General features: G+C 36.8%; 1 protein-coding gene across 1 annotated transcript in view; it reads right to left on the reverse strand.

Annotated features, from left to right (window-relative positions):
- Positions 1-14,313, reverse strand: part of MYO16 (myosin XVI) — a 491,528-nt gene that overhangs the window by 350,020 nt on the left and 127,195 nt on the right. The window contains exon 5 of the mRNA XM_063102217.1: positions 9,964-10,088. Within this exon, the coding sequence (XP_062958287.1) occupies positions 9,964-10,088 (125 nt within the window). The remainder of the gene's footprint in view (positions 1-9,963; positions 10,089-14,313) is intronic.

A 14,313-nucleotide genomic window follows, 5' to 3' on the forward strand; every position in this document is an offset into this window, starting at 1 on the left:
ATTTGAAAAACATTACCCCAACACAATAGTTATAAAAACTAAAGGAAGTATCAATTATGATATGTTTTAAACTATGTTTCTCAGCTGAATCAATTGCTCCAGACAACTGATTAACTGACACAGAGCTCATGTCCAGGGATAAATCCCACGATGGCCTTGTCTCGTGTTAGCAGCGACTTCCTCTTGGTTCCTAGCAAACATCTATTCAAGTAAAATCCAGAGATATTTTCCTAACTATAAAGTATTTATTATTATTATTATTATTATTACTATTATTATTATTATTAGTAGTAGTAGTAGTAGTAGCAGCAGTACTAGTAGTAGTAGTATTTATTTTTCAGAGTTTAAAAATGTATGTAATATGAAAATACTGACAATTAGGCTTTCCTGATCACTGCTTTTCACATTCTGATGATGTCTTTCTACTGAACTGTGCCACTCACTTTTTAAAATTAGGATCATCAAACAACTCAATAGCAAGAAAACAAATAACCCAATATAAAAATGGACAAAGGACTTGAACAAACATTTCTCAAAAGAAGACATACGTGTAAACAAATGGCCAACAGGTTCATGAAAAAGTGCTCAGCATTATTAATCATCAGGGAGATGCTAATAAAAACTACAATGAGTTTGCACCTCACACCTGTTTGAGTGGCTGTTATCAAAACGGTTAAAGCTAACAGGTGTTGGCAAGGATGCAAAGATAACGGAGCCCTTGTACACCACTGGGAAATGTAAATTAGTACAGCCACTATGGAAAATGGTATGGAAGTTGCTCAAAAACCTGAAGATAGAACTACCACATAATCTAGCAAGCCCAGTGCTGGGTATATACTCAAAGGAACTGCATCAATTCATCAAACAGATATTTGCACTCACATGTTCATCGCAATATGATTCCTACCAACCATGGTAAGGAATCAACCTAAGTGTTCCTCAGTTGATGAATGGATAAAGAAAATATACACACAATTGAATACCATTCAGCCTTAAAAAAGAAGGAAATTCTGTCATTTAAAACAAGGTGGATGAACCTAGAGGACTTTATACTGAGTGAAATAAGTCAGGCACACAAAGACAACTGCTACATGATCTCCCATGTTGACTCTCAAAAAAACTGAACTCGTAAAGGTAGAGACTAGAACTATGGTTACCAGATTTGGGGGGTGGGGCCCCGGGGAGGGGAGGAAGGGAATGGAGAGTTGTTAGTCAAAGGATACAAAGTTTCAGCTAGACAGGAGGAATACTTTTGAGATCTATTGCATAGCTGGGTAAAATGTATTGCACATTTCAAAATGACTACTAGAATAAATTTCAAATGTCCCACCACAAAAAATAAGTGAGGTGATGACTAGGTTAACTAGCTTGAGTTAATCATTTCATATTGTATACACATACAAGGTACTTCAAAAGGTTCGTGGAAAAATATAATCAAAAGATAATACAGATCTCACCATGAATTCTTTGAAGTACACTCAAATTGAAACATCACTTGTACCCTATAAATGCATGGAATTATGATTTGTCAATTACAAATAATATTAATTAATTAAGTTATTGATAAACAATATCAGGAACATTGTGTACTTACTAATTTAAAACTTATTTTACTCAAATATTTCAAATATTTTACATGTTATTATACATGTTTTCATCACATAAAGGCTAACGTTGAGAGCTCACTGTGTACTAACTAGAAAATACACCAATGTGCATGGTCTCCTTGTACCTGCTTATCCTATGATGTGACACTATTATTATCCCAATTTCAAAGATGAGAAGAGTATAATTCAGGAAGTTTAAAGAAACCAGTGTAAGTCACAGCCTGGAAGTGACGGATCCCAGGATGAGCTCTGGGGTCTGTCCGACCTCTCCACCGCACTGCTATCCTTCTAAACCCCAGGTTTTCAGGAAAGCATGGCATACAACCACACAGCCACATCACCATTGACCTAATTCCTAATTATTGGACATTTATGTATCTGCCATTTTTTGATATTATAAAAGACCCTTATTGTTGGTAATAATTATATGTTTCTCTCAGATTATATCCTTCTGATACATTCTGATTCTAAAGTACTGTACATTTTTTCACGTTTTTGATACATGTTGCCCATCTGAGTTTCAGAATGTTTGTACCAATTTACACTCCATCCTGCAGTGTGTGAGAGAACCCATTTTCATGACCCTTAGCTTTTCTGATCTTCACTATTATTTATTGCTGAAATGATTGCAAATAATGTTATTGGCATTCATTTAATTCCCAACACTGGTCTTCTTTTCATATACATAGGCCAGTTTTATTTTCTTCTTTTGTGAATTGACTCTTGTTATCATTTAATTTTCTGTTCAGAGATGGTCATCTATTTTACTAATTTCTATAAACTCCTCTGCATTTTTAAATTTTTATTTAATTTTTATGTATTTATTTATTTTATTTTATTTTATTTTACTTCTCAAAGTACAATGTACTTGATTTTCATACTCCTTTACCTGTTCCTTTCCACCCCCTTCTTTCCCCTCCCCCTGAAATCGTATCTGTGCACTTGGCTTAAATAGTTCAAGGAATTTTTGCAGTTATTCTGTCTGCTTCTACAAACCACTATTGAGAGAAATTAAAGAGGACACAAGAAGATGGATAGATATCCCATGTTCTTGGATTGGAAGAATTAACATTGTGAAAATGCCCATATTACCCAAAGTGATCTAGAAATTCAATGCAATCCCCATCAAAATTCCAATGACATTTTTCTCTGAGATGGAAATGCTATACAGACATTTATATGGAACAACAAAAGACCACACATAGCCAAAGCAATCCTGAGCAAAAAATCAATAAATCAATAAAACTGGTGGCATAACACTACCTGACTTTAAACTTAATTACAAAGTAATAATAACCAAAACAGTATGGTACTGGCATAAAAACAGACACACAGATCAATGGAACAGAATATAGAACCTGGAAATTAACACATCAACCTACAGCCATCTGATCTTTGACAAAGGCAGCAAGTCTACATACTGGGGAAGAGACTGCCTTTTCAACAAATGGTGCTGGGGAAACTGGATAATCATATGTAGGAGAATGAAACTAGACTGTATCTTTCACCATATACCGAAATCAACTCATAATGGATTAACGAATTAGATATACACCCTGAAACAATAAAACTCCTTAAAGAAAACATGGGGAAAACAGTCCAGAAAATAGGACTGGGTACCGAATTCATGAATAGGACCCAAAAAGCACAGATAACTAAAGGTAAAATAAACAAATGGGATTATATCAAACTAAAAAGCCTCTGCACAGCCAAAGAAACAATCAACAGAGTAAAAAAACAACCAACAGAGTGGGAGAAAATATTTTCTAAATATACATCTGACAAAGGATTAATATGCAGAATACACGAGGAACTCAAACAACTTTACAACAAAAAAACAAATAACCCAATTAAAAAATGGGCAAAGTAGCTGAACAGACATTTCTCAAAGGAAGATATATGGATGGCCAACAGACACATGAAAAAGTGCTCAATATCACTCAGCATCCAGGAAATGCAAATAGAAACCACACTGAGATACCATCTCAGTCCAGTTAGGATGGCTAACATCCAAAAGACTGAGAATGATAAGTTCTGGAGAGGTTGCAGAGAAAAAGGAACTCTCATCCACTGTTATTGGGGCTGCAAAATGGTGCAGCCCTTATGGAAAATTATATGGAGGTTCCTCAAACAATTACAGATAGATCTACCATATGACGCAGTGATCCCACTACTGGGAATATACCCAGAAGAATGGAAATCATTACACTGTAGGGTTACCTGTACTCCAATGTTTATTGCAGCTCTATATACAATTGCCAAGAGCTGGAACCAGCTGAAATGTCCATCATCTGATGAGTGGAAAAGGAAACTGTGGTATATCTACACAATGGAATACTACTCTGCTATAAAAAAAGAATGAAATACTACCATTCGCGACAATATGGATGGACTTAGAGAAAATTATATAAGTGAAACAAGTCAGGCATTTTTTAAAGATATTAAAAGTTTGAAAAACCTGTTGCAAATATTAGTCCTGGTTTATTATCTGTGTCTAAATTTTGCTTATTATTTGATACAAAATGTTAATTTTAATTTCTGTTACAGTTCAATGATACCGATATGCTTGTCTTTTCTATGTGTATAACTTGGAAAATAGGAGTTAATTATTTTTGGGTCACTTACTCTTGTATTTGTGCATCTGTTTTTTTTTTTTTTAAATCTGTGTGCAAAATTTAAAATATGTTCCCACTGAATTTGGCATTATTTAAAATCTGTGACCTGTGCCACTCTAAAACTGAAAGATCATGCAGAGGCCAATGGCATATTTTGATGAAATCTGTTAGGAGTAAATGTACATCAATCTTGAGGAACAGCCATTCAAATCCCTTCTAGGATCAGTCTGGATTTCTGAACAATAATTTCAATTCTTCCCTCATCCATATTTGTGTCATAATGCTAACAGAGGAATTTTACTATTTCAGTTTTGACTGAAGTATGAAGATAATGGATTTCATATCCCAAAGTGAGACTGCACATGTAAATCTGAAAATAGTTCTCCATGTCCAAAAGCTGCTTAGATGACTCTACCTCCAGACTGCGGGCACACTAGGCCAGAAATTAGAGCTATAATGAGAAAGGAAATGTTGGACATTTTTGTAGAGCACATACATACATGACAGGAATACACCTTCCTTCCCCGTGGTGTGTGTGCTGTGTGTGTGGTGTATGTGTGGTGTATGTAGTGTGTGTGTGCTGTGTGTGTGGTGTATGTGGTGTGTGTGTGTGCTGTGAGTGTGGTGTGTGGTGTGTGTGTGGTGTGGGCTGTGTGTGTGGTATATGTGCTGTGTGTGTGGTGGTGTGTGCTCTGTATGTGGTGGTGTGTGGTGTGTGGTGTGTGTGTGTGTGGTGATGTGTGGTGGTGTGTCGTGTGTGTGGTGGTACAGACGTGACTTCCTCCTTCATGTCAAGTCAGAGCAAGGCTTTAGAGACCTCCCAGAGAGGGCCCACCTGCTGGTGGCTTTAGTGGAGGTTCCGTAGACTGGTTGGATTCCTGCCTGGGAGGTGATGCACTGGCTGGCTGCTTTCGTGTGCAATGAGACAAGTTGTTGCTACAGCAGGAACCACCTTTACCCATGAGTTCACAGTGGAAAGAACATGTGGAGGTTTTCCTATGGAAAGTGGTCATTGCCTGTTCTACTCCAGGGGAGATGCCTGAAGGAGCAAGCAGGTGTCCACAGAGAGAATCCAGAGTGTCCTCTAACTCCCAAGAGCTCGAAAGTGCACAGGACCCTTTGGAAGCTCTGCACCACTTGGTCTGGGTGGGCTAGAGCTTCCCAGTGACGAGGATGGTGGGTGGTGTCCGAAGAACCCCAAATCCTCACAGGAAGAGCCATCAGCTTCTTGCCCAGAGAGTGTGATACCATCTCACGTAAGGTCAAGTAAAAATATTCCTGCTCTCATTTCTTCTCCTCTTGTCCATCTGCCCCCTCCCCAACTTCAGAGGACCTTAATGAGGGAGTGAGGGACAAAGGGGACTGTCAGGAGGGGAGAGAGTTGACCACACCCACTCTCCTTTCTATGGATTTCCCAACCTGGTGCGGCAATGAGCTAGTGGGCTTCGTGTTTAACTGAATTCAGTGTCCTTAATATCTGGGCTCATTAGCCCTTCTGGATCTATGCATGGAATTCAGGGAGCTTGCAAACATGGGTGAGAAATGGTTAGTTTTAATTTCTCCTAACCCCTAACTGAAATTTAGCAAATTCTCCAATGATGGACATAGACAGCCCACCCATGATGCTACCCATGGGAAGAAATCACGGTATTTTCCTTCGCATTACTATGGTAGCATATATCCCAAAAGATCATGCATGTTCACCACTAATGCTTCCTTAAAATCATGGTAATTATCAGATCTGTTGCTTAGTGCATTGATAAAGAAGCACATGGATTTTTTTTTATCACAAATTTAATTTTTATATTATGATTTGTAGGTTTCAGCATAATTCTCTTCCTTTGTAATTCTATGAACTATTTTATATTCCATTTAAAACATTATTCTGATCCATGGACTATACCAGATGGTCACAGGAGAATATGGTATAAATACATCAATAACCCCTGACCTAAGCTGAGCATTTTCATGATCATATTAGACTGGACATTATGATCTCTAAATTGACCCTATGTTTTGTGACATGAAATGATCATAAAAGTTTATTCCTTAAAAATGACCAGAAAATTGATAGTACTGGATAAATTTTCATTCAGAATTAAGGGAATGAACAAGCACTATGGAAATAAGGGAGACAAGAATAAAATTGCTTGATATTTGCATCTCATGAATAATTCTTTCCTAAAAAACCAAGTAATTGAGTCTCATGGCCAGATGTGATACAGCAAATTCTGTGATTAAACAGTATCTTCACAACATATATGCTACATATTATGGTAATATTTTCAGAGTTATCTGTATACTCAAACTCAGGAGTTCATTTCCATTTGCTCCATAACATGGCATTTTTATAAATTGTATCCTTTTCTGAAGCTTTTATTTACTTTTAAGAATATTAATGCAAATTGAAAGGTTTTTATAAAGAACTGTATTATATTTGCTACTTTAATGTATATTCCGTTAAAGGAGGAAAAGGTGACATAAAAAACACCTGCTACAAGTTTATTCCCACTGAGTCTTCTGTTGGTAGTTTCATCTCTTTTGCATATAACATTATAACAGTGTAAGAAATTCTGTCTAATTTTGAACCACGACATTCCAACTCAGGATATGGAAATCGATCTGTGATCAAAGTGCCTTCTAATCATTATTGCCAACAACAGACCGAAGCACTTACAGAAAAGAAAATGTCAGGGAATGATTGTCATTAACGTAAATAGACTCACCGATTCAGGCATAAGAATCAAACTAAACTGCTACGTGTTAAATGCTGTTATCTTCTAGGGAGAATTCTTAGCCCTTCTGTCATTGTCACTTTCTTGTTAAAAGCTTGAAGATGATCACCACAAGATTTAGATATTACAGAACAATTACTTACAACATTTATGTTCTCTGTTCAATAAAAAAAGTCACAAGGAATATCAAAATTTAAGATGGCTGAAAATGATAGCAATTTACTGCTCTGTATTGATTATTTCAATAGCTTCTTGACTAAAGAGTGTATGCTCTTTTATTTAGCAGTGATTTTTTAAAATAAAAAGTTGTAATATCTTACAAATATCATACCAAAAAAAACGCCCCACAAAGACTCAATTATGTGTTAAGTGTTCCTATTACGTGTTAGACATTAACTTACTACATGCAATAAATGAATTCTTAATTAAATAGCTCTCTCCAATCTGACTTCTTACCCTACCAGTCCCTGATACTGTCCTCCACGAGAAAACCAGAGACCTGCAAGTTACCGAGTCCACAAGCCAATTCGCAGTCTCCGTTTACCTGACCTCTCAGCAGTATGTGCCTGTCCATAACCTGTCCTCTGGTCACACTTTCATCAGCTGGCTCTAGGACATCTCATTGAGGTAGGTTCTCCATCTACATCAGCACCTGCTCTGTCTCTTCTCATTTCTGGATCCTCCTCTTCTCCTCATCTTCATGGTTTAGCCCCAAAACCTTTATTCCTCACTTGTTGAATTGGTGATTTCATCCATCATCAAGGCTTTCGACATCTGTTAAATGCTCATGTTCCCAAAATTCTTTCTCCGATCTACACATCTCCTGAATTCCAGGCTCCAATATGCAACCACTAACTCGACTGCTCCTTTAAGATGGCAAAGAGGTACTTAAAACTAAGCTGGTCCGAGCCTCCCTGAACCAAGTCCATTTTGTCCTCAGCCTTCTCTGTCTCATTTGAGGACAACACCATCACACTGGGGGCTTAGGCTAAAAGCACATGGAGTCATTCGGAAGTCTTCTCTTTATCTCACACCACACATGCATCAGGAAGTCCCTTTGGATCTTTTATTAATTTAGCCTGAATTCAGTCACACCTCACCACCTCCACTTCTGCCACCGATAGAAAAGTGTCTGAGCCACGTCACCGACTGCCTGGGATACTGAAAAAGCCTCCTACCTGCGCTCTCAGCTTCACCTTTGCCCTTTACCGTCCATTCTTAACACAACAGCAGAGTGAGTGACCCTTTCAAAATGAAAGTAGGATCACATCCCTCCTCTCTTCAGAAATCTCCAATGCCTTCCCGTCTCAGAGCAACAGCCCTAGTCCTCACACAGGCCCATAAAGCCCTGTGTCATCTGGTCCCAGCTGCCTCTCTCTCCTGATTGACTCTGCTTCGGCCATGAGGACCTCCCTGCTATTTCTCAAGCTCACTCCGCGCATCTCTGCCTCAGGGCCTTTGCGCTTTTCACTGCTCAGCCTGGAATGCTCTCTCTTCTTTACTCAAAGTCATTACTTGAAGCTATCCTTGTCTGTTAGACCTTACTCGTCTGCCTATCCAAAGTGGCAGCAACACATCCAACACGCCCATGTCGTGTTTTGTTATTTTCTCCTTTGCATTTATTACTAAGATACAATATATCTAGTTCATTTATAGTGTATATTACCCATTTTCCTCACTGAAATGTGAATCCATGACAAAAGGATTTTTGTACTTTTAAGAACTATTATTTAGTCCATAGCAAGTGGTCAGTAATATTTCTTCAATAAGTTAATTAGGATGCTTTGAAATTTGAATTTTATTCTTCCATACACTCTAAAAGCATACATAGTTTTCTCACGACTTAAGAGTTATATTTTTTTATAATCTTCTGAAATTTATAAATTTATAAATATTGATTTTGGAAGACAAAATTTAGAATTTAAATACATTTAATTTTTTATAAACTTCAGAAAACTATAAAATGATAAAAATTTACAATTATGGTCTTCTAACTTTTCTCCTTCAAAATCACTGTTTAGGAAGAGAATTCCATCTGTAGGTCTCAAGCCGCTTAATCTGCATTTAAGAAATCTAAAATGGATCTTATAAAAACTTTCCAGATGACAAAACTCTTGCCTTTTAGTTAAGTCACTTTCCTGGTCAGGGTGTTCAGCCTCACACGACATTCTTTTCATGGAAGAAATTGAATCACTGATTCCACCATTTCTATGCAACACACCTTCAGAGTTTCAGACTTACTTCTGGGGTCATATTTACTTTCTCTCACTGTTCCCCCATGTCTTAATACATTTATTTCCATTGTGATTAATTTTTTTTTTTTTTTTTGTCTTTTTCGTGACCGGTACTCAGCCAGTGAGTGCACCGGCCATTCCTATATAGGATCCGAACCCGCGGCGGGAGCACTGCTGCTCTCCCAGCACCGCACTCTCCCGAGTGCGCCACGGGCTTGGCCCCATTGTGATTAATTTTAACATAAGCAGGCCCAGTCCAGGCAAATTTTATGGGTCAAATGGGGAAAATATTATTATTTTGATGATTAGACATTACAATTATATTCAAAGTGACTCAAATTTAATTGATCTGTTTTCTATTTACTGCCACAGTGCCTGACAGTAATAAAAAAAGTAATGATAGTAATTTGCCTGGATTTAGAAAGTCATTTACCAAAGTAACCCATAGTTTGTTTAGCTTAAAACTAAAACAAAAGTATTTTCCTATAAGTTACATTGCAAAAATCACATTGACAAAGTAATGCACAAAAAACATACACAGAAGGCTTGAGGAAAATATACTGACATATACATATTGGCTTTCTCTGGGTGGTGGCATATGCATTTTGCATGTTCTTCTTTGAATATTTAAGTGTTTTCCATAATTTCTACATAAAATATGTATCACTTTTATAATCAGAAAAAAAACATTAAAGGTTATTTCCAATTTTGTTTTAGAAATCCAGTTAAATTCTCTATTTAAACAGTTTCTGCATCAAATATGTTAACTTACCAGTGTTACTCCGTCATCATTTTTCTCATTGACATTTCCTCCAGATGATAAGAAATGCTTGACATCTGTTAACATACTCAGTGGTCTCTGAAGCTTCATCTGACGCAGAGAAATCAGATCCACTCCTAGGGGAAAAGAGGGCCTTTCAAACAGAATGTCGGATGCTTCTCAGCTGCCGCAGCTCAAAACAGCTTTATCATCAATCCTTTCAATGTGCTCCTCTCTGAAACACTTCTTCCACTTCGAACTCTCATTCAAAGCACAGATAATTATTTCTCTTTGAATACAGTCTATTTCCAACTAAATTACAATTGCTAAAGGAAGAAAAAGCTACCTCTTGTTAGGTTCCAAAGAAATAATATGATGTCTTATACACGGCAGGCTCTCCGTGAATTCTTGTTTTAGTACAAATCATCAACATACACTTCCCAAAATAGTTTAAAGTACTTAAATTGAATTGAAACAAGTTAGAAAGATCCTATGATTTTTATGGCCAAAATAGTTACTCCTAAAAGCAATGTGGTATTCTGGAGTAGAAAAAGGACTTTACTGGAAAAACTGAAAAAATCTGAATAAAGTCTGTGGATTAGTTAACAGTAGTGTGTCAATGCTCTTTTCTTAGTTTTGATAAATGTCCCATACCTATGTAAGGGGGGGGGGAGGGAAGATTTTTAAAGGGAATTTGGGGACTCTCTGTACTATTGTTGAGACTTTCCCATACACTTATAATGATCTCAAAATAAAATTCTTAAAAGGATGCCCCAATGAACATTTTACAACTGTTAATGAAGATAACTAATATTGAGTGAAGTATCCATAATCTGACTTAACTGAGGTCGGTGATTTCTGTGCAGAAAGCTCAGGTCTGCTTACCTCCTTTTTACACCTGCATTCAGCATTTATTTTAAATTTCATGATAGTATAATCTCTTGATAGCTGGTATCTATGTATGAATCCCTTATTCTTAGCACTGGTTCTCAGACAAAGTATGTAATTACTAAGAGGAAATAATCCACCTTCCTCCAAGTGAAAATGATGATGATAACAATGAAGATGATATAATGTTGATGATGATGGTAGTGATGATGATTATGATGATGATGAAGATGATGACTTCTCCCTCCCTGCAGGTGTTTGGTATGAACCAGCCACTCTACTGAGGACTTTCTATCTCTCGCCTGATTGACTTCTGGCTGCAAACATCAAGAGAAAGCCAGGCACAGTGGACCCAACCACAAGCCCTGGAGAGATGCTCCTGGATGAACCTGGGCTGTGGTTTACTTCCTCAGGTTGACTTTGGGGAAATTATTTGACCTGTCTAAGCTTCAATATCCTCAGTCACTCAGATAATAATACATATCCCAAAAGGATGGAGCTAAAGTTAATATTTTAAGATCTGCCTCCATGGCAGAGACCATGGTATGCACACTGCATCTCTGCTGTCACTTCCCCTTGGGACCCTCCGTGGGGCTTCACCCACAGCTCATTCTCTGAGCATGACTGGCAACAGAGCAGATGCACTCAGGAGTCAACCTGCCTGGGATTTAGTGCTATGCCTATGGATTACTATTTGTGCCAATGTGAGCAGGTAATTATCCTCTGCCTCAGTTTCTTCATCTGCAAGTTGGAGCTGATAGTTTTTGCTTCATCGATTGTTATGAGAATGAGTTAAAACACATAAAACAGTATTTGGCTTGCAGCAGTCACTCCACAAAGTGATCTGTGATTATCAGTTAGCCTTCTGGCATGTGGATTATATGCTATTCATTTAGATGTGCCTTTTTTTGCAGTAAGGAGGCAGAGAGTAACCAAACAAAACAAAGCAAAATGTGATATTTGAATAATGTAGCCTATTTCAAATACTCTGTTCATAGCTAACCTGTTTTAGTGGAAGCATGAAATAGGAACACCCTTACTATTCCCCAGCTTCTAATCATCACATGCCATTTCAGAACTAGCAGATTTCCCTAACAAAGGCATTTGAAGTTTGTTATGAACCAACTAAAACTGTCACTCTATTCTTGTTTATAGGATTATGGAAATTTGACATGTGGTTTAATTTTGGAAAATATTATTTTCCAGATGTTAGCTTTCAATTTTGCATGTTGTAGAAGAAGAATCTGATGGTTACTCTACTCTATGAGTAAGTTACATTATTTTGCTAACTTTTATAAGTTTGTAATATCCACTGAAGTTGTGTCTATCTTTTAGAGAATCATTTCCACACAAAATTAAAACAGAACACAACTTAAAATGAGAGACATATTAAAACAAAAAGATAAGACATTCCTCACTACAGACTCATTTATAGTATAACAAATTATCAGGAAAAACCTATTTCTGGTCACTGTTGTGAAAATACCACAGTGGAATATGCCATTGTATCCTATTATTTTGATCAAATTTTGAATCATATGTGATGCAATTAAAATGTGATTTTTTTAGATCTGTGTTACATGTTCAAGGAAAAAGCACAAATCTCTTTTTTGTAATGTAATACAACAGAAATTCCCTCTGTTCGTGGTCAAAAAAACTTCTTTAACTGTTCCTGAATAAAACCCCAAAGTGGTTCTAACTGATAATAAGTCGACTTCATAGTGGATAATGAGACAATTATCCCTTCTTGAATAAGTTTAGTTTTATTTTCATGTTGTTATCTAAAAAGAAATTTAACATAAATCCTGCTCAGATTTATTAAGAGTTGATAGAAATCTGGTAATTTCTTTTAATTTAGGAATTAAGAAACAAAATCATTTACCTAAAATACATAAGGTATTACACATGATATTATTACTGTGGCCTGATTACATTTGATAATATTAATAGATACTTGTGCAAAACTGAAATTACATTTACACCTCAAGTCAATCTGAACCCTGTCTTTATTTTCCTTAACTGTCCCTCTTAAGGTAATATTGTTTTTCTAACAATTGAATTCTTCCTTTTCTCTATTCTGTACTGGGGCTATGCTATGCTGCTACTATGATAATTGTATGATTATGCTGAATTGCACTGTTGTAAATGCCCCCTGAATTTTAGGAGGATGTTGGTGCATCTCTCTCCCATAGGTTTTCCAACCTCCTTGACTTTGCATGTGCTATTCACTAAGCCTGGGTCACACCTGCTCCCTCAGTTTTCCAGGGTATCACAACCCTCACCTAAAGCTTGTGTAAGTGGTGCTTCTTCTGTGAAACCTTTTCATAGCATGCTTAGGGAAAATTATATCCTTGCTGCTTGGTGCTTTTACAAGATTTGAACCCATCTTATCTTTATTTGTTATCATATGTTATTGCAACACCATTTGGTTATATATGAAACATCATTTTGACCACAAAACTGAATAGGCATTTGCAATTCACTACAAGATGACACATGCCATGATTTTAGCATGAGATTCTGCAAGCACAGAATTGCAGCTTACCCCAATTTCTTCTCTATAGTAAGGTCCCTAAGAGGTCTGAGGAAGCAAAGGAGTTGAGGGGCAAATAAAGAAAGGTGATTCCACCAAAGAGAAATAAACATGCTCAAGCCAAAAATTATTGCTATCCTCCACTCATTTATTTTCCCCAGATCCCAACAACAGGCATAACCTGGGACCTTCCCATGAAAATGAGGTTGTATCATAACCCTGACTATGCATGATTCTGAAGAGGCTGCTGCAGGGACAGCATTTTGAATGAATTTCATCAAGCAGAAGAAAGACTCATGGCATTTGTAAACTGATTAATCTGGGAATCCATGAAAGAAAGAAATGGGAGGGCTAAGACTGGGGCAAAAAGACCAGATTTGGACACTATTGTAACATGTGCAAGTCAGTAAAAGTGATACACCACATCAACAAAACCAAGGACAAAAACCATATGATTATCTCAATAGATATAGAAAAAGCATTTCACAAAATTCAATGTCCCTTTATGACAAAGTTTCTCAGCAAATTGAGTATAGAAACAAAGTATCTCAACATAATAAAAGACATTATTTGACCAACTCAACACCAATATCAGCCTGAATATGAACAGGAACAAGACTAGGATGCCACTACTGTTTAACATAGTATTGGAAGTATTAGACAGAGTAATTAGGCAGGAGAAAGAAATAAAAGGCATCCAGATCAGAAAAAGACAAAGTCAAATCATCAGTGTTTGCAGATGATATGGTCCTATATGTAGAAAAACCTAGAGACTATTCAAAAAACTCTTAGAGTTGATAAACTATGTCAATAAAGTTGCAGGATACAAAATCAACACACAAAAAATTAGTAGCATTTTTATACTCTAACAATGAACTAACAAAAAAAGAAATCAAGAAATCTAGCCCATTTGCAATAGTGACCAAAAAACAATAAGTAAG

This window comes from Cynocephalus volans, chromosome 7 (genome assembly GCF_027409185.1).
Source record: "Cynocephalus volans isolate mCynVol1 chromosome 7, mCynVol1.pri, whole genome shotgun sequence".
NCBI lineage: Eukaryota > Metazoa > Chordata > Mammalia > Dermoptera > Cynocephalidae > Cynocephalus > Cynocephalus volans.